We start from the raw sequence: 23812 nt of genomic DNA on the forward strand, positions 1-23812 counted from the left end.
CAAAAATGGAGGCTCTAGACCCTTCCAGAGCTGAGATATCGAAACTCAAAATTTCGACCAGAAAAAAAAACGACAGTGTTACTCCTTACGTTTTTTTTTTTTAGGGCGAAAAATTAAGTTTCTCCAATCTTCTCAAAACTCTGGATTCTGATAGAGGGCCATGAGACTTAAACCTGAGTGCAAAAATGGAGGCTCTAGACCCTTCCAGAGCTGAGATATCGAAACTCAAAATTTCGACCAGAAAAAAAAACGACAGTGTTACCCCTTACGTTTTTTTTTGGGGGCGAAAAATTAAGTATCCCCAATCTTCTTGACACTCTGGATTCTGATAGAGGGCCATGAGACTTAGACCTGAGTGCAAAAATGGAGGCTTTAGACCCAGCCAGAGCTGAGATATCGAAACTCAAAATTTCGACCAGAAAAAAAAACGACAGTCTTACCCCTTACGTTTTTTTTGGGGGGCGAAAAATTAAGTATCCCCAATCTTCTCAAAACTCTGGATTCTGATAGAGGGCCATGAGACTTAAACCTGAGTGCAAAAATTGAGGCTCTAGACCCTTCCAGAGCTGAGATATCGAAACTCAAAATTTCGACCAGAAAAAAAACGACGGTATTACCCCTTACGTTTTTTTTGGGGGGGGCGAAAAATTAAGTATCCCCAATCTTCTCAAAACTCTGGATTCTGATAGAGGGCCATGAGACTTAAACCTGAGTGCAACAATGGAGGCTCTAGACCCTTCCAGAGCTGAGATATCGAAACTCAAAATTTCGACCAGAAAAAAAAAACGACAGTGTTACCCCTTACGTTTTTTTTGGGGGCGAAAAATTAAGTATCCCAAATCTTCTTGACACTCTGGATTCTGATAGAGGGCCATGCGACTTAAACCTGAGTGCAAAAATGGAGGCTCTAGACCAGGGGTTCTCAAACATTTTGGTGCCAGGGACCCCTTTCAGGGGAAAAAAAATTCCAAGGACCCCCCTCATATTTATAACAGTTATTGAGCACAAAGTTAATGTGTGAGCGGCAAATGAAATAGCTATTGATGTCACGAAACACAATCACATATTCCAATCATGGCCTTAAAAGAGAAATGTTTCAATAATTAGGCCTATTCTGCACACAAATAAAGCCCATAAGCCTATTTAATACAATGATAATGGCATTATGTTTAATAGGTGCGTGCGTTGTTAATTTGAGCTACTGTAATTAGCTAAAAAAAACATACAGTATATGTTAAATATATGAATCCATAATGTTAATCTCATGGGCACAGTATGTTTCTATTGACCTGCTTTTTCCTTTGTTAAAGTTGAGCTTGATTAATACTTTGCAAACTGATTGTTTCAGTCGTTTTTTAAAACTTTTATCTAAAACAGCTGTTTAGTTTATGTTAATTAAGGCCTACATCTTATCTCGCACTTTATGACCGTTGACTGAAACGTCGTGCGGGGAACTTTGAGTTCACTCCGACTCAAATATTTTGACATTGACGAGCTATCGTTGTTAGTCTGCTGAAACACCTCAGACGAGAAGGTCAGTATCATCGCGATGTGCATCCTTGCAACCTCAGTTGTGGGTACGGCCCTGTCACTATGCACTTTTATTTTGATAATGATCAGACTTCTAATGTCAAATCTACAGTAGCAGTGCTAGAACTGACTATTGTGCGCGCACGCGAGACGCCGGCGCGCAATTACATGGGAATTTTTCCTCAGCAGTGGAAACAGGAATACTCTTATTTATGGTCATAGATAAGACAAGAGTGCATCATCCGAAACGGTAAAGTGTCCATTTTTTATTTGTGTATAGGCTACATTATAAATGACTACAAAATGTCATGCCTTTTAAAAATACAGAAAACAACCGGATGCGGGTTCATGCCGTCTCTCTGTCTCCTTTCTGGCGCACGTCCCGCAAAATCAACAGCAGCTAATCTACTTGACGCAAAGACATAGATGATCTATCTATAGAAAACTTTAAGTGTCTACTTTGTATTGTTTTATGTTAAATGCTTTATATAAGTTACTTAGGAATAAACAGTTTTCAGATGATAAAGAAAACATGACTCATAGCATGGAAAAAAACGTTAGGTTGTAAATTATTTCGCGGACCCCCTGGCTTTAGCTCGCGGACCACCAGGGGTCCGCGGACCCCACTTTGAGAACCACTGCTCTAGACCCTTCCAGAGCTGAGATATCGAAACTCAAAATTTCGACCAGAAAAAAAAACCACAGTGTTACTCCTTACGTTTTTTTTTTTTTGGGCGAAAAATTAAGTATCCCCAATCTTCTCAAAACTCTGGATTCTGATAGAGGGCCATGAGACTTAGACCTGAGTGCAAAAATGGAGGCTCTAGACCCTTCCAGAGCTGAGATATCGAAACTCAAAATTTCGACCAGAAAAAAAAACGACAGTGTTACTCCTTACGTTTTTTTTTTAGGGCGAAAAATTAAGTTTCTCCAATCTTCTCAAAACTCTGGATTCTGATAGAGGGCCATGAGACTTAAACCTGAGTGCAAAAATTGAGGCTCTAGACCCTTCCAGAGCTGAGATATCGAAACTCAAAATTTCGACCAGAAAAAAAAACGACGGTGTTACCCCTTACGTTTTTTTTGGGGGGGCGAAAAATTAAGTATCCCCAATCTTCTCAAAACTCTGGATTCTGATAAAGGGCCATGAGACTTAAACCTGAGTGCAACAATGGAGGCTCTAGACCCTTCCAGAGCTGAGATATCGAAACTCAAAATTTCGACCAGAAAAAAAAAACGACAGTGTTACCCCTTACGTTTTTTTTGGGGCGAAAAATTAAGTATCCCAAATCTTCTTGACACTCTGGATTCTGATAGAGGGCCATGCGACTTAGCCCTGAGTGCAAAAATGGAGGCTCTAGACCCTTCCAGAGCTGAGATATCGAAACTCAAAATTTCGACCAGAAAAAAAAACGACAGTGTTACTCCTTACGTTTTTTTTTTTTTGGGCGAAAAATTAAGTATCCCCAATCTTCTCAAAACTCTGGATTCTGATAGAGGGCCATGAGACTTAAACCTGAGTGCAAAAATGGAGGCTCTAGACCCTTCCAGAGCTGAGATATCGAAACTCAAAATTTCGACCAGAAAAAAAAAACGACAGTGTTACTCCTTACGTTTTTTTTTTTTGGGCGAAAAATTAAGTATCCCCAATCTTCTCAAAACTCTGGATTCTGATAGAGGGCCATGAGACTTAGACCTGAGTGCAAAAATGGAGGCTTTAGACCCAGCCAGAGCTGAGATATCGAAACTAAAAATTTCGACCTGAAAAAAAAACCGACAGTGTTACCCCTTACGTTTTTTTGGGGGGGGGCGAAAAATTAAGTATCCCCAATCTTCTCAAAACTCTGGATTCTGATAGAGGGCCCAGAGACTTAGACCCGAGTGCAAAAATGGAGGCTTTAGACCCTTCCAGAGCTGAGAAATCGAAACTCAAAATTTTGACCAGAAAAAAAAACGACAGTGTTACCCCTTACGTTTTTTTTTTTTTTTTTTTTTTTTGGGGGCGAAAAATTAAGTATCCCCAATTTTCTCAAAACTCTGGATTCTGATAGAGGGCCCAGAGACTTAGACCTGAGTGCAAAAATTGAGGATTTAGACCCTTCCAGAGGTGAGATATCGAAACTCAAAATTTCGACCCGAAAAAAAAAACGACAGTGTTACCCCTTACGTTTTTTTTTTTGGGCGAAAATTTAAGTATCCCCAATCTTCTCAAAACTCTGGATTCTGATAGAGGGCCATGAGACTTAGACCTGAGTGCCAAAATCGAGGCTCTAAACCCTTCCAGAGCTGAGATATTGAGATCCCACGTAGCATTTATGCATTATAAATATCTCAATATCTCAACTCAGGAAGGGTCTAGAGCCTCCATTTTGGCACTCAGGTCTAAGTCTCATAGCCCTCTATCAGAATCCAGAGTTTCAAGATTATTGGAGATACTCAAAATTTTGACCCAAAAAAAAAAAAAACGACAGTGTCACCCCTTTCGTTTTTTTTTAAGTGCCGAAAAAAAGTTTCTCCAATCTTCTTAAAACTCTGGATTCTGATAGAGGGCGATGGGACTTAGACTCGAGTGCTAAAATGGAGGCTCTAGACCCTTCCAGAGCTGAGATATTGAGATATTTATAACATCAATTCTAAGTGGGATCTCAATATCTCAGCTCTGGAAGGGTTTAGAGCCTCCATTTTGGCACTCAGGTCTAAGTCTCATAGCCCTCTATCAGAATCCAGAATTTCAAGAATATCGGAGATACTCCCCCCCCCCCCACCCCAAAAAAAAAAAAAAAAACCGACAGTGGAACCCATTTCGTGTTTTTTTTTGGGTGTGAAAAAAAAAGGTTCTCCAATCTTCTCAAAACTCTGGATTCTGGATTCCACTTTGGCACTCAGGTCTAAGTCTCATAGCCCTCTATCAGAATCTAGAGTTTCAAGAAGATCGGAGATACTCAACATTTTGACCCCCCCCCCAAAAAAAAAACGACAGTGTTACTCCTTTTCGTTTTTTTTTTTGTGCGAAAAAAAAAAAGTTTCTCCAATCTTCTCAAAACTCTGGATTCTAATAGAGGGCCATGAGACTTAGACCTGAGTGCCAAAATCGAGGCTCTAGACCCTTCCTGAGTTGAGATATTGAGATATTTATAATGCATAAATTCTACGTGGGATCTCAATATCTCAGCTCTGGAAGGGTCTAGAGCCTCGATTTTGGCACTCAGGTCTAAGTCCCATGGCCCTCTATCAGAATCTAGAGTTTCAAGAATATCGGAGATAATGGAGGCTCTAGACCCTCCCAGAGCTGAGATATTGAGATATATATAATGCATAACACTATACTGTCAAAAGAGCACCGTCCTTCAGATGAGACGTTAAACCGAGGTTCCGAATCTCTGTGGTCATTAAAAATCCCAGGATGTCTTTCAAAAGAGTAGGGGTGTAACCCCGTCATCCTGGCCAAATTTGCCCAGTGGCCTCTGTCCATCATGGCCTCCTAATCATCCCCATATATACATACCAATTGTCTCCTTTCCACCAGTAAGCTAGGTAAAAAATAAGTTATATTCATAACTGATATATTGTCACAGTGTTGGTTTATGTTCCCTGGTGTCCACTAGAGGTCATCCTTCCCCACGGTGTCATTCACATTAGGACCTGCAATAGACCTTATTCAGAGCAGCGCCATGACATATATCAATAGTAATAGTATAATAGTAATAGTAATTAATGAATAATAAATCAATAGTAATTTAGTCATTTAAGCACATTCCTCACATTCTTTCAACTTCAGTTCTAAATAAATTACAATTTCATGCCTTTAATTCAGCTTTAAATCTCTTACATTGTGTCTCTGTGGATCTCTTGTGGAAAAAAATATATATAACATGATATTTCATGACTCTTGCCACTAGATGGCCTTATAGACTTTATTCAGAGCAGCGCCATGACAGGTATGATGAAAGTAAGGCTGTGAGGGATAGACTTACCGTGTTTCCAATGGCATCCGCTGTAAAAAGCTGAATAAAGCTCCTAGATTACTTACAATTTTCCACAGCTTACATTGTCGGGAGTTTTTTGTCAAATGGAAATTTCTTGGAAAGATATTTTTCCAGTGTTTTATGAGCAGAACAATCCGAAAACACAATACAGATCTATCCCTCACAGTCTCGCTTTCATTCTCATTAAAAAAAATACACACGCCACGACATGCCCATGATTTTTCACGCTGAAGTGTAAACGTGGTCGGTCAAATGCCTGAAAGATGAGTTAATCTATATATCTACCTGTTGAGCCACTCGCGATCGACTAGTTATGCCGCAAATTAGTAAAAATCTCCCGGAATCTCGAGCGAGCGAGTGAGCACGCGAGACAGGGAGAGAAAGCGAGCGAGAGACCTTGTGTGTGAGAATGTTGGATGTTTTCCAATCGGAAAAGTCTGACTCCAAGCTAAACTCAGAAGTTGGCAGCTATGTACTCACTACACAGCCCATGAATAGGATGTAAATTTGGCATTTGCTTACCTTCAGTGATCTAGGCTATAACAAAATAAATTATTCAAATATATATAGAGATTAATCATATTTGAGCAGTTCGCCTCTATTTGTATGTTCAAATCTCCCAGTTTGAATTGCAGAGAAGACCGCTTACTGAAAGTGTTTACTGCTCATTAGTGGTAAACTTCACCTAGTATAGACCATTTCACAAGATGTAAACAACACTGGTCCAGAAACACTTCCTGTTTCAGTTTGTAACTGTTTTCTCTATTTAACATGTAAAGAAAAAATCTTAAAGATGTTTGTTTAACTTTTTGATTCAGTTTTAAATGTTCTGTTGGTTGTATTTTATCCCAGCTTTTATGTAGTGTTAAAAAACTGAAACAGGAAGTGCTTCTGGACCAGTGTTGTTTACATCTTGTGAAATGGTCTATTCAATCCCCTCACTGAAACATAGAAGTCGTAAGGTGCTTTCGATATCTTCTACACAGTTAACTCTATAACTATACGAATTAATAATAGCTTGTCGTTCAAGAATAGTTTGCCAAAGTTGGTACGTAATCAACACGGTCATTTCTCGCGATTCCCTGCCGTTTAATTTCATTAAAACACAGGAAACTAAAACATACAAATGCATTTTTTATATAGTTAATTGTTCCGTTTGCGAAACACGAGTTACCTCGGAGAGATGCCATCCACAAGGGTAGACTGTGTACAGTTGAGGCCATAGATATGTATATAAAGGTTAGATGTGTTAAGGCGGAGTTTCCATCGTCATCATCGGCGGCCATCTTGTCACAGACAAGCTGATGTAACATGAGGGATCAGCACGAACACAAATACTCTTATCTCGTTGAAATCTTGACGGATTTACAAACGGTTTGGTTTCTTACAAACGTTATTAACGTGGCTATAATTATCTGGATGATTATTTATTTATACACTTTTTTTTCATAAGTATGCAGTGTCATAACTACATCTCTGCCGTTTATTTTTTTTGGGCGAAAAATTAAGTATCCCCAATCTTCTTGAAACTCTGGATTCTGATAGAGGGCCATGAGACTTAGACCTGAGTGCAAAAATGGAAGCTTTAGACCCAGCCAGAGCTGAGATATCGAAACTCAAAATTTCGACCTGAAAAAAAAACCCGAAAGTGTTACCCCTTACGTTTTTTTTTTGGGGGGGGGGGCGAAAAATTAAGTATCCCCAATCTTCTCAAAACTCTGGATTCTGATAGAGGGCCCAGAGACTTAGACCCGAGTGCAAAAATGGAGGCTATAGACCCTTCCAGAGCTGAGAAATCGAAACTCAAAATTTTGACCAGAAAAAAAAACGACAGTGTTACCCCTTACGTTTTTTTTTTTTTTTTTGGGGGGCGAAAAATTAAGTATCCCCAATTTTCTCAAAACTCTGGATTCTGATAGAGGGCCCAGAGACTTAGACCTGAGTGCAAAAATTGAGGATTTAGACCCTTCCAGAGGTGAGATATCGAAACTCAAAATTTCGACCCGAAAAAAAAAACGACAGTGTTACCCCTTACGTTTTTTTTTTTTTGGGCGAAAATTTAAGTATCCCCAATCTTCTCAAAACTCTGGATTCTGATAGAGGGCCCTGAGACTTAGACCTGAGTGCCAAAATCGAGGCTCTAAGCCCTTCCAGAGCTGAGATATTGAGATCCCACGTAGCATTTATGCATTATAAATATCTCAATATCTCAGCTCAGGAAGGGTCTAGAGCCTCCATTTTGGCACTCAGGTCTAAATCCCATGGCCCTCTATCAGAATCCAGAGTTTTGAGAAGATTGGAGAAACTTTTTTTCTGCACTAAAAAAAAAAACGAAAGGGGTAACACTGTCGTTTTTTTTTTTTGGGTCAAAATTTTGAGTATCTCCGATATTCTTGAAACTCTGGATTCTGATAGAGGGCTATGAGACTTAGACCTGAGAGCCAAAATGGAGGCTCTAAACCCTTCCAGAGCTGAGATATTGAGATCCCACGTAGCATTTATGCATTATAAATATCTCAATATCTCAGCTCAGGAAGGGTCTAGAGCCTCCATTTTGGCACTCAGGTCTAAGTCTCACAGCCCTCTATCAGAATCCAGAGTTTCAAGAATATCGGAGATACTCAAAATTTTGACCCAAAAAAAACAAAAACGACAGTGTTACCTCTTTCGTTTTTTTTTTTAGTGCGGAAAAAAAGTTTCTCCAATCTTCTCAAAACTCTGGATTCTGATAGAGGGCGATGGGACTTAGACTCGAGTGCCAAAATGGAGGCTCTAGACCCTTCCTGAGCTGAGATATTGAGATATTTATAATGCATAAATTCTACGTGGGATCTCAATATCTCAGCTCTTGAAGGGTCTAGAGCCTCGATTTTGGCACTCAGGTCTAAGTCCCATGGCCCTCTATCAGAATCTAGAGTTTCAAGAATATCGGAGATAATGGAGGCTCTAGACCCTCCCAGAGCTGAGATATTGAGATATATATAATGCATAACACTATACTGTCAAAAGAGCACCGTCCTTCAGATGAGACGTTAAACCGAGGTCCCGACTCTCTGTGGTCATTAAAAATCCCAGGATGTCTTTCAAAAGAGTAGGGGTGTAACCCCGTCATCCTGGCCAAATTTGCCCAGTGGCCTCTGTCCATCATGGCCTCCTAATCATCCCCATATATACATACCAATTGTCTCCTCTCCACCAGTAAGCTAGGTAAAAAATAAGTTATATTCATAACTGATATATTGTCACAGTGTTGGTTTATGTTCCCTGGTGTCCACTAGAGGTCATCCTTCCCCACGGTGTCATTCACATTAGGACCTGCAATAGACCTTATTCAGAGCAGCGCCATGACATATATCAATAGTAATAGTATAATAGTAATAGTAATTAATGAATAATAAATCAATAGTAATTTAGTCATTTAAGCACATTCCTCACATTCTTTCAACTTCAGTTCTAAATAAATTACAATTTCATGCCTTTAATTCAGCTTTAAATCTCTTACATTGTGTCTCTGTGGATCTCTTGTGGAAAAAAAATATATATAACATGATATTTCATGACTCTTGCCACTAGATGGCCTTATAGACTTTATTCAGAGCAGCGCCATGACAGGTATGAAAGTGAGGCTGTGAGGGATAGACTTACCGTGTTTCCAATGGCATCCGCTGTAAAAAGCTGAATAAAGCTCCTAGATTACTTACAATTTTCCACAGCTTACATTGTCGGGAGTTTTTTGTCAAATGGAAATTTCTTGGAAAGATATTTTTCCAGTGTTTTATGAGCAGAACAATCCGAAAACACAATACAGATCTATCCCTCACAGTCTCGCTTTCATTCTCATTAAAAAAATACACACGCCACGACATGCCCATGATTTTTCACGCTGAAGTGTAAACGTGGTCGGTCAAATGCCTGAAAGATGAGTTAATCTATATATCTACCTGTTGAGCCACTCGCGATCGACTAGTTATGCCGCAAATTAGTAAAAATCTCCCGGAATCTCGAGCGAGCGAGTGAGCACGCGAGACAGGGAGAGAAAGCGAGCGAGAGACCTTGTGTGTGATAATGTTGGATGTTTTCCAATCGGAAAAGTCTGACTCCAAGCTAAACTCAGAAGTTGGCAGCTATGTACTCACTACACAGCCCATGAATAGGATGTAAATTTGGCATTTGCTTACCTTCAGTGATCTAGGCTATAACAAAATAAATTATTCAAATATATATAGAGATTAATCATATTTGAGCAGTTCGCCTCTATTTGTATGTTCAAATCTCCCAGTTTGAATTGCAGAGAAGACCGCTTACTGAAAGTGTTTACTGCTCATTAGTGGTAAACTTCACCTAGTATAGACCATTTCACAAGATGTAAACAACACTGGTCCAGAAACACTTCCTGTTTCAGTTTGTAACTGTTTTCTTTATTTAACATGTAAAGAAAAAATCTTAAAGATGTTTGTTTAACTTTTTGATTCAGTTTTAAATGTTCTGTTGGTTGTATTTTATCCCAGCTTTTATGTAGTGTTAAAAAACTGAAACAGGAAGTGCTTCTGGACCAGTGTTGTTTACATCTTGTGAAATGGTCTATACAATCCCCTCACTGAAACATAGAAGTCGTAAGGTGCTTTCGATATCTTCTATACAGTTAACTCTATAACTATACGAATTAATAATAGCTTGTCGTTCAAGAATAGTTTGCCAAAGTTGGTACGTAATCAACACGGTCATTTCTCGCGATTCCCTGCCGTTTAATTTCACTAAAACACATGAAACTAAAACATACAAATGCATTTTTTATATAATTAATTGTTCCGTTTGCGAAACACGAGTTACCTCGGAGAGATGCCATCCACAAGGGTAGACTGTGTACAGTTGAGACCATAGATATGTATATAAAGGTTAGATGTTTTAAGGCGGAGTCATCATCGGCGGCCATCTTGTCACAGACAAGCCGATGTAAGATGAGTGGTCAGCACGAACACAAATACTCTTATCTCGTTGAAATCTTGACGGATTTACAAACGGTTTGGTTTCTTACAAACGTTATTAACGTGGCTATAATTATCTAGATGATTATTTATTTATACACTTTTTATTCATAAGTATGCAGTGTCATAACTACATCTCTGACGTTTATAACAAAACAAACCGTTTGAAAATCGGTAGAAAATTGAGCAAGTTATGGTTATTTAAATAGTACATGTCCCATTACCACAATGTTACGAGTGAGCGAGCTGCCTGTGACAAGATGGCCGCCAGGTGCAGACGTCGACCTCCATTGGCCAGCAGCGTGGACGACATATCTAGCCTTTATATAGATATATGGTTGAGACACCTTAAGTTGCGTATGCAGCAAGCACAGGTTGTGATTTTTGCTGTGCACGTCTAGTGTCCTCTTTGACCGTGGGGAATTTGAACAATAGACGCATCTCCGATTCGAAGACATCGGCAAAAGTTTTCTTTCTAAGATAAGACTTCACCACAAACTCCACAATGAATAGCTTATTATCCTAAAACTGATATCTTCACAGACGTTATTAACGGGCATATTTCACGGTATTGTGTCATGCAAGGCCATTGCAAAATGAAGAGAAATATGCGAGGTGTTTTAAAGGGATACTCCACTTTTTTTGGAAATAGGTTCATTATAATGGTATAATATTAATATATAATAATATTAATAAGCGCAGGTAAAAATATACTATGGAAGTCAATGAGACCAGAACCTGTCTGGTTACTGATATTCTTTTAAACACCCGAAATTCGGGTGAATGCATTTGAAATCGATAAACCCAACTGTTTAACTCTGGGGGAGTTGTAAAATTAGCCTATTTTCAAAATGTATTGTGTGCTTATTTTTATTCATTTCTATGTAAAGCATTTTGGAAGTGTCTGAAATGTTCTATATAAATGAACTTGCCTTGCCTGACAAACATCATGTCGGCTGTCAAGCCATTTACATACACAAAGGAGCATCTATTCAACATACGATTTGATTAGTAAAGTAGATCTAACAAATAAACTGAGAAACACTATCCTGGAGATCAAGTGACAAAAGCTCAAAATTCGGAATCAGTAAAACACTAAAGACTGGAGTTATAATGCTACAAATCCAGTTCTGATATCAGGAATATTAGAAAACAGATATTTTAAATTGTAATATTTCTGTTTTCACTATTAAAAACGCATTTAAAGGAGACAAAAGCAAAAAGAGTCATGACTGGTGATCATCAGCACAGATGTTCAGGGTGTTTTCTGATACTAATGCCTTTAACACAGACTTCCCAAATCAGCTGCAAAAACACAGGCAAACAAATAAGCGAGTCCTGGTGTGTGTTACTGAAATCGGAGCCGGTGATGGACTGATGTTCGATGGGGAAAACACGAAATGCAAACCTCAGACTGTCTCCACATGTTTCTGATACTCACCAATTCCCTTTTAACCTGCACTTAATCAAACATTACTATATACAAATTGCATTAAACAATTAGATTTATCACAAGGAAAGTTTCTGTTAAAATAATTTTTTTTACAGTGCATGAATGATAATTAAATGAAATATTAAAAGTGAATGTACACAAAGGGGACGGTCATGTTATTTATTTATAACAACCATGGGTTTCAATGTGAACAGCAATTGATTTATATTATATTCACTACTATATATTTTTTAATGCTAAAAGTTGACATTATACAATGTTTTCTGGTTCTTAAAGGTTTGAATATACAGAAGCAGTGAAGAAAAATTGATTTAAAATCCCCCGTGAAAATGAAGCTTTTAGTGTTGCGTCTATGTGGTGTTTTTAATGTGCTTTAAGACACACTATGTGTAAATTCACGAGTCAACAGCATTGCTGGGTATTTTCTGATTAAAACTGCAGTGAACCAAAAGCCCTATTCGCATGGGATTACCATTATCTGGGAATCTCGTGTGATTTAGAAATTTAGAAAAAAACTTGAAAAATGTATAACCCGCCATATCACAGCGATGGCGATTCGCACCGGACCGGACTGATGTTATCACTCGGTGTTCTGGAAATATGCCGGGTCATTTGCGGGGGAATTTTTACTTTACAAATTACAAACATGGACGATTCGCACGGGATTAAGATCACAGTCAACCTTTGCCATTATTACAGATGACTAGAGGTCACCAGGTAATACTTATACGCGAATAGGGCCAAAGACTCAAAATCTCAAAAACACGGTTTGATATCACTGGTGTTTCTGACGTCACAAACGACCTTATAACCAATCAGATCAGCGTGTGATCGTCAAGTCAACCAGTGGATCTCTGAGTGAGTGAGTAGAGGCGGGACTCATTTGCATATTCATAGAACCGCACATATTAAATGAGGAAATGGTGTTACATTCAAGATCAATGCATGATACATTTTAAGGAAAAAAAGTATTAAATATATAATTTTGGTGATAAAAGATGAATTTTAAAGGATACAATTACTAACTACAGGGTTTTTACACTGTAAACACGTAATTATGAAGAAATTTAATTTTGTGAATATAGAATCAGATCAATGTGAATGTGAATTTTAGAGAGTTGATGACTGTTGATTTCAAGGGGATTTTCTGTTCTCACAGTGACCTGTAAATGAAAATATTTTTGCTCATTACGCATTACAATAATTGTATAATCATTTCCATTTGTGCAGCTTATTTCATATGTTATTGTACAGTCGAGAACAGACTCACGTTCAGCATCGTTCCCCTTCTGGATCACCCGTTTAGGAGTTTGAGTCCATCGCAGTGTCACATCTGTGAATCCTCGATTAGCAAGAGCAGATCCCAACTGAAAATAACATTCATACTGAACCGATTAGATCAGAGTGTGAGGATAAAAGCCTAAAGCCATCAGGAAGACTCTGAACCCAATGATTGTTTGACGTAAGCTCCAATATCAGATGAAATTGCCGTGCATTTCAGGTTTTTAATTTTAATATTATTTTTCTAACCAACATTTAACGTCTGCCCAATGTTAGAGCTTGAGGAGTGGCGTTTTCATTTAAACCAGTTCTCTTTTTGTAAGTTGCAGTAAAACTCATTTTGTTCTTAATATCTTCAGGTCATATTATATAATAATTTGATGTACAATAAATCTACACTGGAAAACTAAAGGTTCCAAAAGGTGCTTTATTTCACATCGATACCATAGAAGAATACCATAGAATTTGGTTCCTCAAAGAACCTTTTAGAGATCCGTAAAAAATAAATAAATAAATCGTAATATGAAGAAGATCTCGGGTTACTTGACGAGACGTCTTGAACGCCCACAGTTCGACAATGCAGCGCAGCATCTCCTTCCACAACCCGGTCTCATCCCAAGACGTCATATAACTGACGTTTTGGGACGTCTTTTGACCATACGTCGATATTCGCCTTTTTAGGGCCCCCTTAAACGTCGGTAGATGAGGTTATGGGATCCTAACTCTACCCCAGACCTAAACCTAACCCGTCACCTAACTGACGTTAAAGGTAAAGCGTCAGTTGTATGACGGCCTGGGATCGCCATCTACCGACGTTTAAGGGGGCCCTAAAAAGGCGGATATTGACGTATGGTCAAAATACGTCCCAAAACGTCAGTTATATGACTTTTTGGGATGAGACTGTGTTACCTTCCACCGTTTACAGAAATAGAGTTACAGTCAAGTAACCCGAGATGTTCCCTATCAAAAGATCAATATATATATTCTAGCCTATGTCTGGTGTAAAACTGTAAATTAATGTCAAAATGAAATTTCGACAAATACTTTCTTTAAATGATTTTAAACATATCTCTTTCTCCTGTGGCCAGTCAAGCTGTAATCTGGCCACCTAAGAGACCACATAGAGCAACTTGCCTTGCTCAAATGCAAATATTTAAAGCAGAGCCATGCATTTTCATTATCACAAATGAGCCATGAGCATGGAGGCATGCATCTCCTAACTGTTTGGAGTTTCTCTGATTTCTCAATGTGAAATTTCTGCTCACTTACAACTGTAACTCTAACTCCAAACAAAGCGGACAGATAGAAGTGTAGCACACACACACAATACGGTTCTTTGGAGTCAAAGAAACCTGAAAGTTCACCCGTTTCAAGTTTATTTACAGCCTTTCACGAGTGTGTATTCTAATGATATCATCATCAGAGGTTATTTAAAGCCATGATCTTGGTGTGTTTGCGTCACAACAGGTCAAACAAAGATGTTTTCCCATAAAGAACATTTTGAGTAATGGAAAGATTACAAGAATGTTAAAGGTGAAACAATTAATGCCAATAAATAACCATTTTACGTTTACTGTAAAATGCAGCAAAAACTAAATGATTTGAGAACAATTTGGCCTAATCTATGCTTCTCACAGTAATCATAAAGGTTGAATTGGTTTCTTTCTCTCACCTGTTTCAGAACATTTTCTCTCACTGAAGGGTCAGTCAAATCATTGATGGAGTTAAACTGCATTTTTACTAATGAGCTTTTTAAACAGGGACCTAAACAAACACAGTCACACAAGTAAATACGTAAAACTTCAAATTTAAATGATGAGATATTAGAACCTTCACATTGGCATTTATTTAAGGGGTAATGAACTGAGAAATCAAATTTTCTTTAAGCTTTTGGCAATCTAAGAGATCATCATTTTATAAGAATATCCTGTAAGTTTCAGAACTGAAAACGTCCTTGTTAGTCCAATAAAAGCTTTTATTTACACCAGGCTCAGCAAACGACTCGTTTTTAGAAGAAGAAGAAGAAGAAGATCAACGCCTACAAACCGGATCATCGAGCTACCGAGCAATACAGAATGTTGTGCAATATGGGCGACAGGGGAGTAGAATTTAGAAGGGACGCTAGGGACGTGTCCCTACCAATATCCAGTGACACTGATATATCCCTGGCAATAATTTCGATCAAAACTTAAAATATATTTTAAGTTATATATTTATATTTTTTTAAAATTTGGTTCAAAATCAATTCTCAACGGCCACAAATCAATTTTTTTTGCCCATAATAAAGGGCTCACAGTGCTGCGTCTTCTCTCTCTGCACTAGGCAAGCGCGACTGCAGGTACACACTCGCGTTTAGGAGTCGGGACATCACGGAATATTCACTTGCAAAATCGATAAATAAAAACTACTCCAAAATGTCTCTTTATTTGTGTCTTTATTCTATTGTATTTATTTGTGCTACCGTTTTCAATTTAATCAAGATTCCATGTGTTGCATAAGCTCTTAACAAAAAATAATAATAATAAACATTTAGGTAAGATATATGTAATAAAAAAAGTCTAAATATTTATATATTTATTTATATATATCTATCTTAAACATGCATTTAGTGTATAATGTACCTAAAATAAAAATAGTTTTATATACAGGTTTGTGGCTCTTAATTTATTTGTATTAATTAACTACTAGTAAACTTGTGTCCATTATTCTTTTTTTTTATGAATATAGGATTTGTATTACATCTATATTCATTATAGTCGAATCGAGAGTCAAATCAGGAATCGAGAATAGAAATCGAATCGATCTGAGAGCTTTCGAAAACGAATCGAAATTGAACATGTGAATCGATAACCAGCCCTGAAATTGATGTCCCCGTCCCCACCAATTTCAAATGAGCGAATCATTCCAGTTGCCATTTTACAACACTGCACGTTTTCAAAACAATTTCCCCCAAGTGCATCAACGGGTGAGTTGAAACTCATTATAATATGCAAATCTGTTATCCACTCACAGCAGTGGGCGTTTACTTCCAAGTCTTTAGTGCGAGACGGCCATAAAAACCAAGTGTTTTTCAGCTAGGCTCAGAACTAGGGTACAAAATAGCCTATTTCTTCTTCATTTTGATGTTTTTGAATGCAAAAACAAAGCGAACGTCATAAGTTGACTTCAGACAACAATATAATACAATTTAAAAAGCCAGTTCATGACCCCTTTGAAACATTTCCCTGCTCCTCACTGTCTTGTTGACAAAAATATATGACGATGTGAAGACATTAGTATTATTATCTGATATTATAAACCAATATGAGAGTGTACCTTCTCCATAGACCTTCACCTCACAGAGAGTGAGTATCTTCATGTCTCCAGGAATGATCAGATTCACATAACGTCCCTCCATCCCATCACATGAGTAGTTGTAGGACTCGCCTGCTGGAATAGCAGGAATAACAGCACATCTACAGACAGAGAGAGAAACATATAAAGGAGATCAAGACACTGTCATATATTCAAATCTACATTTGTACTCAAGCTCTCATGTTCTTTCAACCTCAAGAGTCTCACATGGGATTGTTGCTGCCGTTGTTCTCTAAAGAGTTCCCGATGCGAATCTCCGCTCCGTTTATTTGTTCTGCGCAGCAATCTTGTCTGTTCGTGACGACCACTTTAATAACTCTGTAAATATGTCTCAGATCCAACCTCCACCACGGGTTAGTCTGATTAAGGGTTGAGGAGCATCCCGTGTACAACTGCTGGAGACCTCGATCAACGGCCTTTTCAGCAAACCAATCCCCAGATGTTGACGACTGTGTAGCAACTCCAGCTACCGCCAGATTTTCTAGAAAATGTATGAAAACAAGGCTTTTACATTGATGCACAAAGTTTGTAGCAGATGTCAAGATTATTAAGCGAGTCATTTCTGAGAGGCATTGAATCAGTTGTTTATTCAGAGGGCAGATTTTGCTTTATTTAACGCAAGACAAAGACTTTACGAATCGGGAAAAGTCTTTCCCTTTCCGCGACTGTGAATGTGTGTGTGTGTGTGTGACCGTATTAGACATCAGTTTTATGTGTTTAGAATAGCTAATAAAGTCTTGTCCATATATTTGAAAAGATAATTGCCTTGTGTTGTGTTTGCACATTTAATGTCTTGTACTGTTCGATCTAAAGTTACCTTGCTAATACATAGTGTTTCACTATAGATTGGATATTTATATCCTTGCAAAGGTTATAATTACGGCCCGTTCAAATGAACTCTGAACGAGTCATTTGCTCGGTTCCATAGTGATTCGCTTAAGATTCATTGTACATCAATGAATCATTCCTTTTGAGCTAAATTGGCCTTCCGGCCCCCCTTAAATACATTTTATGTATATTATTATTGTGTATTCGTTACAATATATTCAGTATATATATATATATATATATATATATATATATATATATGTATATATATATATATATATATATATATATACTGAATATAATTCTCTATAACATTGAATTACCTGCCAAATACCCGTAGATTTCAACCTCACAAAAACTAAGTCTCTTTTGATCTCCAGGAATATGAACAATCACATAACGTCCGTCCATCCCATCACATGAGTAGTTGTAGGACTCGCCTGCTGGAATATCAGGAATAACAGCACATCTACAGACAGAGAAACAAACAGATAAAGCAGATCAAGATACTGTCATATAGTCCTTCTCATTTGTTCTCAAACTCTCATGCTCTTTCAACCTCAAGAGTCTCACATGGGATTGTTGCTGCCGTTGTTCTCCAAAGAGTTCCCGATCCGAATCTCCGCTCCGTTTATTTGTTCTGCACAGCAATCTTGTCTGTTAGTGACGACCACATTACTAACTCGGTACACGTCAGGCAGATCCAGCCTCCACCACGGGTTAGTCTGACTAAGGGTTGAGGAGCATCCCGTGTACAACTGCTGGAGACCTCGATTACCATCAATGGCGTTTCCAGCAAACCAGTCCCCAGATGTTGACGACTGTGTAGCGGCTCCATCTAACGCCCGGTTTCCTGGGATATAAAGAATAAAGTTCTGACACATCTTGACACTCAAAGTTTGAACATGCACTTGTGTGAATGAGATTTGAGAATGTCATACTGGTTTGGGAGGACATGAATAAAGTGTCACAATTTTCACTTTTGTATGGCATAATATATTGAAATTGTTCTACAACAATGAATTACCTGCTAAATACCCATAGACTTCAAGCTCACTAAAACTAAGAGTCTTTAGATCTCCAGGAATGTGGACAATCACATAACGTCCCACCATACCGCCACACGAGAAGCTAGCTGTGGCTCCAGATGGAATGGTGGAAATTACAGCACATCTACAGAGCGAGAGAGAGATCATCTGTTATCAGTTTCTGTTCATCTGAAGCTTTATTAATCAAATCAGTCAAAGGAAGCCTCACATGGTGTTGCTGTAAACGTCCAGAAAGTTCCCGACGCGAATCACTGCCCCGTTTATCCTGCTATAATAAATGGAGGTCACTCTGTTAGTCATGGTCACTCTGTTGACTCTGTATACTTTCATCAGATCCACTCTCCACCACGGGTCCGTCTGCGTGTTAGTGTGGCCATAGGTTTCACGTAAACCATCGACTACTTTTCCGGCATATCCCTCCGTGTATAAGGATGATTGGGTGGATGTTTGCCTTAATGCTAAATTCTCTGAAATAAGACCAGTAAAAATACAGTTTTATTAATTCTTGTTGAACATTTGGAATGTGGGTCTTTAAAAGCAATTCATTGATATAAAATCTGTTTTTATATATTATCCTTATCTGGGGTTATCATCATTAACTAAAACTAAAATCATTAAAACATACTTGAAAAGAAATAAACAACTGAAAAGTGGAAGTAATAAAATAACAAACTTTAAAAAACAAACAAAAAAAAAACAACACAATTAATAATACTTTCAAATTAGAGTGAAAACAGAAAATATAATAATACTTGTGCTTTATGTGGTTTGGGACGGAAAGGTCCAGATTAAATCTGGCAGATCAAACGAAATGAATATAATAGAGATGAAAACTAATGCAAATAGATGCTTACCTTCCGCTCCATTCACCATTTCTTTAATCAATAAAAGCCCTGGGTAAAAAAAAAAAAAAAACCTGATTAAAATGAGTTCAGATAAAACAGGTTCTGCCGCTCTGTAAATTCAAGTAAAACTTTTTCTCCAAACATTTCACTTTAATAGTCACATATAAATCGCACATCATCTGAATGATAAAGGCATTGTAAAACATTGATATGTGTATTAAAGGCCAAGCTGGTGAAAACTACTGACACATTAACAATAATCTGCATCTTGCAAAATACTGTCATCTGAAGTGAGATAAGAAGATGCTCCTGTGAATCACGACTTTCTTGAGAAAACATTTGCATACACAAATGAGCACTGATTTCAAGATTTGCTTTGTAAAGCAGAAGTAGAATAACGAGGTAACAAAAACACTCCAAAAATCCAGCGATGAAGTTAATTTACTGTCTATAAATTGAGAGAGGTATTTAATGCTAACCATGATAAATGTAACATGTATGGAAAGAACATATGCAGTAAATCCACAGAAGAGAGAGAGATGAGTGCAAACTATACTAGAAACATAGTTTAATACAGTGTTAACATTAGTGTGAATCTAGTAAAATAGCAGATAATGTATGTTGTACTTTACCTAGTAAGATCCACAGGGAACTGAAGAGCTTCTTCATGGTTGATCAAAGGCGTCTGTCTTTTGTTAGTGATGGAGAGTGTGTGTGAGTTATATACGTTTTATGGAGGATGAGCCATTTAAATGTGTATCACATGATCAACCTTGTCTCTCCTCCTCTCTATCTCTCTCTCTCTTGTCTCTGTGTGCCGAGTTTCGTTAAGCTTGGACATTGTGCTGAGCAGCTTTAGGTTAATCTGTAAAAATGGGCGTTACCTGACGGATGAATTAACTTTTTAAAGTTTTTCTCCAAATGTCTACAGTCGTAACCTAGACGTTCCCTTTCTAAAGGGAACTCGCACTGCGTCGATGGCGCTTTGGGGGACGATATACCAATGCCACCATGCCACCAGGATGGCCTGACCCGGCATCAGTTACATAGTGGATGAACATTTGACATCTTTGTGAAGAAAAAAATTATAGATTTATTGAAAACATCAATTTATTTAATTAAACACTTGAACAAACATATTTATCAAGTTTTTAATGAATTACACATTTCGTATTTAATAAAAGTAACATTTATTATCCAGATTTTGCCCTCAGGCAACATTGTACCATCGTGGAACGCAAGTACAAACCATCATCTCAAGTTATCATATCAAAACAGTACAATCTGTGTTGTTTCAGGTTAAAACATTAACAATCACCATAACCTTATCCTAATATGAAGGCCAGGCCTCAACAACAGCAAGATCAAACATGTGGAAGACCTCCCATGCCGACCACTCCCAAGCCACGCCCCCGTCCCACTCACCCACTATTTGTCCAATTGCCCACTATAGTGGAAAAATGTCCCGTCGACCCCGGCTGACCACTCCCAAGCCCCGCCCCTGTCCCACTAACCCACTATTTGTCCGATTATCCACTATAGCAGCCAAATGTCCCTTTGACGCTCCTGACCACATACAAGCCACGCCCCCATCCCACTAACCCATTTTTGACCGACTGCCCACTATAGTGGTCAAATGTCCCGTCGACCCCACTGAACGGTCCCAAGCCAAGACCCAGTCCCTCAAACCTACTATTTGTCCGATTACCCACTATAGTGGCCAAATGTCCCGTCGACCCCGACTAACCACTCCCAAGCCCCGCCCCCGTCCCATGAACCCACTAATTGTCCGATTATCGACTATAGCAGCCAAATGTCCTTTTGACGCCCCTGACCACACACAAGCCACATGCCCCCATCCCGCTAACCCATATTTGTCCGACTGCCCACTATAGTGGCCAAATGTCCCATTGACCCCCACTGAACAGTCCCAAGCCACGCCCCCGTCCCACGAACCCACTATTTGTCCGATTACCCACTGAAGTGGCCAAATGTCCCGTTGACCCCACTGAACGGTCCCAAGCCACACCCCCGTCCCACGAACCCACTATTTGTCCGATTACCCACTGAAATGGCCAAATATCCCGTTGACCCCACTGAACGGTCCCAAGCCACGCCCCGTCCCACGAACCCACTATTTGTCCGATTACCCACTGAAGTGGCCAAATGTCCCGTTGACCCCAGCTGACCACTCCCAAGCCACGCCCCCATTCCACGAACCCACTATTTATCCGATTACCCACTATAGTGGCCAAATGTCCCGTTGACCCCAGCTGACCACTCCCAAGCCACGCCCCGTCCCACGAACCCACTATTTATCCGATTACCCACTATAGTGGCCAAATGTCCCGTTGACCCCAGCTGACCACTCCCAAGCCACGCCCCGTCCCACGAACCCACTATTTGTCCGATTACCCACTATAGTGGCCAAATGTCCCGTCGACCCCAGCTGACCACACACAAGCCACACCCCCGTCCCACGAACCCACTATTTGTCCGATTACCCACTGAAGTGGCCAAATGTCCCGTTGACCCCACTGAACGGTCCCAAGCCAAGCCCCCGTCCCACGAACCCACTATTTGTCCGATTGCCCACTATAGTGGCCAAATGTTCTGTTGACCCCACTGAACGGTCCCAAGCCAAGCCCCCGTCCCACGAACCCACTATTTGTCCGATTACCCACTGAAGTGGCCAAATGTCCCGTCGACCCTAACTGACTACTCCCAAGCCAAGCCCCCGTCCCACGAACCCACTATATATTGACTCTGTTTTTTTTTTTGTATAGTAAGGGAGTTGAGGAAAGTTTGTGTTGTTTATTTCTTTTTGTTTAACCCTTCTTAGGTAAGTTAGAACTCCTCCTAAATTTAGTTAGTGGGCGGTTTTGTTTGTTGTTTTAGGCCTTGCTCTCCCCTGAGCCATTGCTCCCTAGGAACTCATGTTCTGTCCTTTTTTTTCCCCTAATATATTGTTTGTAAATAAAATCCTTTCTTTGACATTTATATTGTCTGGTGTCATCTTCACTCTGGGACATAGGATTGTGTTCTCGCCCGTTCCTTTTGGCTTTTCCTTTTGTTACTTCCCCTTGCAACCCCTAGACGGTAAGGGGAACGTAACAGTCCGATTACCCACTATAGTGGCCAAATGTCCCGTTGACCCCACTGAACGGTCCCAAGCCACGCCCCCGTCCCATGAACCCACTATTTGTCCGATTACCCACTATAGTGGCCAAATGTCCCGTTGACCCCCGCTGACCACCCAGAAGTGTCATGCTGAGGTGTTCCTCAAACTGTCTCAGGACGCAAAAGGGAATCGTAGTTTCAGCTCAAAACATATCTAACAATAACATGAATTTAAAAGGAAAACAGATTATTGTCGTTGCCATGCAAAAACGCACTTCATTTTGATACGTTGTTCAAAAAACAAGACTTCTTCATTAAATGTGTCCTGATTTAAGTTTATTTAGATGTTTTTACTGGAAAACACACAAAGAATTTTTGGAGTGTAAAGAGAAAATGGAGATGTCCTTAATGTTGTGTATTTTTTACTTTTTTGGGTAAACAAACTTTAAACTGTTACAAGCTACTGTGATCAAGGAAGCTGAAATGTGCGACAAAACTCTTTTTTTTGGTCACGTTCTTCCAATAAACGTATAAACATTGAATTGCTTTTTGTTTCTGTACTTGTAAGTCCATTAAAGTTAATATCGCCATCTGGACGAGCTCATATACTCGTTATTTTCTTGCTCAGCGATGCCATTTAAATAAATAAACAAATTCGAATGGATATCATTGTCTGTGTGTCCACATGGAAACATTTTGCATCTCTAAAACAACACAAGGTTTTGCACAAATTGGTCATGAATGACTTCCTCTAACAACATTATATACTGCACTGCAACACATATCATTACATTATAGGAATAAGACAACAGAAAATGTGTAAAACTACACAGATGTGTGTTTTTAAAGCCTGTGAAGGGTGTGATCCATATCATATGACCTTAAATATACAATAATAAATCACTTCTATCAACACTTCAGATATAAATCATGAATATTTATTTGTTTGCTTATAATAGTAAAATGGCAGCTATAAAAACAAACATATTTAAATGAACTTTTTAAATGTAAGTTCAGGAGGAATCAGTTCATCCTCGATTCCCTGACAAATTACGTGCATTTTTCTTTTTTTATTCTATGCTGTTAGAAATAAAGATTCTTTATTTGAATCGATTAAGAACATTTATATCAGTGAAATATTTCCATTTCACAAACGCTTCTTTGTAGTGGAAAAAGTTTTTAAAACAAATTGTTCACATTCAAAATGGTTATTTTAAGAACTGATCGCTGAAAGCTAATTTATTCGAGTGTGAGTTTTGATATGGCAAATTTCTCTTAATACATTTTAAGCAAGAGAAGTTTGTAAAGTGACCTGAAAAATTGGAATGCTGTTGGACGAGAAAAAAAAAAAGAATTTCTTTGAATTTCTGTAATGTTGATA

The 23812-nt window shown here is 38.7% G+C and overlaps 1 protein-coding gene across 2 annotated transcripts in view; it reads right to left on the reverse strand.

Annotated features, from left to right (window-relative positions):
* Window positions 1-11799: 11799 nt before the first annotated feature.
* LOC120485500 (uncharacterized) overlaps window positions 11800-23812 on the reverse strand; it is a 38434-nt gene continuing 26421 nt past the window's right edge. The window contains exons 3-12 of one of the 2 annotated variants that reach the window (XM_089131749.1): window positions 19321-19359; window positions 18675-18734; window positions 18445-18590; window positions 17991-18270; window positions 17741-17886; window positions 16797-17070; window positions 16551-16690; window positions 14908-14999; window positions 13225-13321; window positions 11800-13117 (exon numbers count right to left, since the gene is read on the reverse strand). In XM_089131749.1, coding sequence (XP_088987875.1) covers window positions 13089-13117; window positions 13225-13321; window positions 14908-14999; window positions 16551-16690; window positions 16797-17070; window positions 17741-17886; window positions 17991-18270; window positions 18445-18532 — 1146 coding nt within the window. In that variant the 5' untranslated portion in view covers window positions 18533-18590; window positions 18675-18734; window positions 19321-19359 and the 3' untranslated portion in view covers window positions 11800-13088. Of the gene's footprint in view, window positions 13118-13224; window positions 13322-14907; window positions 15000-16550; window positions 16691-16796; window positions 17071-17740; window positions 17887-17990; window positions 18271-18444; window positions 18591-18674; window positions 18934-19320; window positions 19360-23812 lie in introns of both variants that reach the window. The other variant, XM_089131747.1, reaches the window with a different exon arrangement.

This window comes from Pimephales promelas, chromosome 1 (assembly GCF_988280905.1).
Source record: "Pimephales promelas chromosome 1, fPimPro1.hap1.1, whole genome shotgun sequence".
Classification (NCBI taxonomy): domain Eukaryota; kingdom Metazoa; phylum Chordata; class Actinopteri; order Cypriniformes; family Leuciscidae; genus Pimephales; species Pimephales promelas.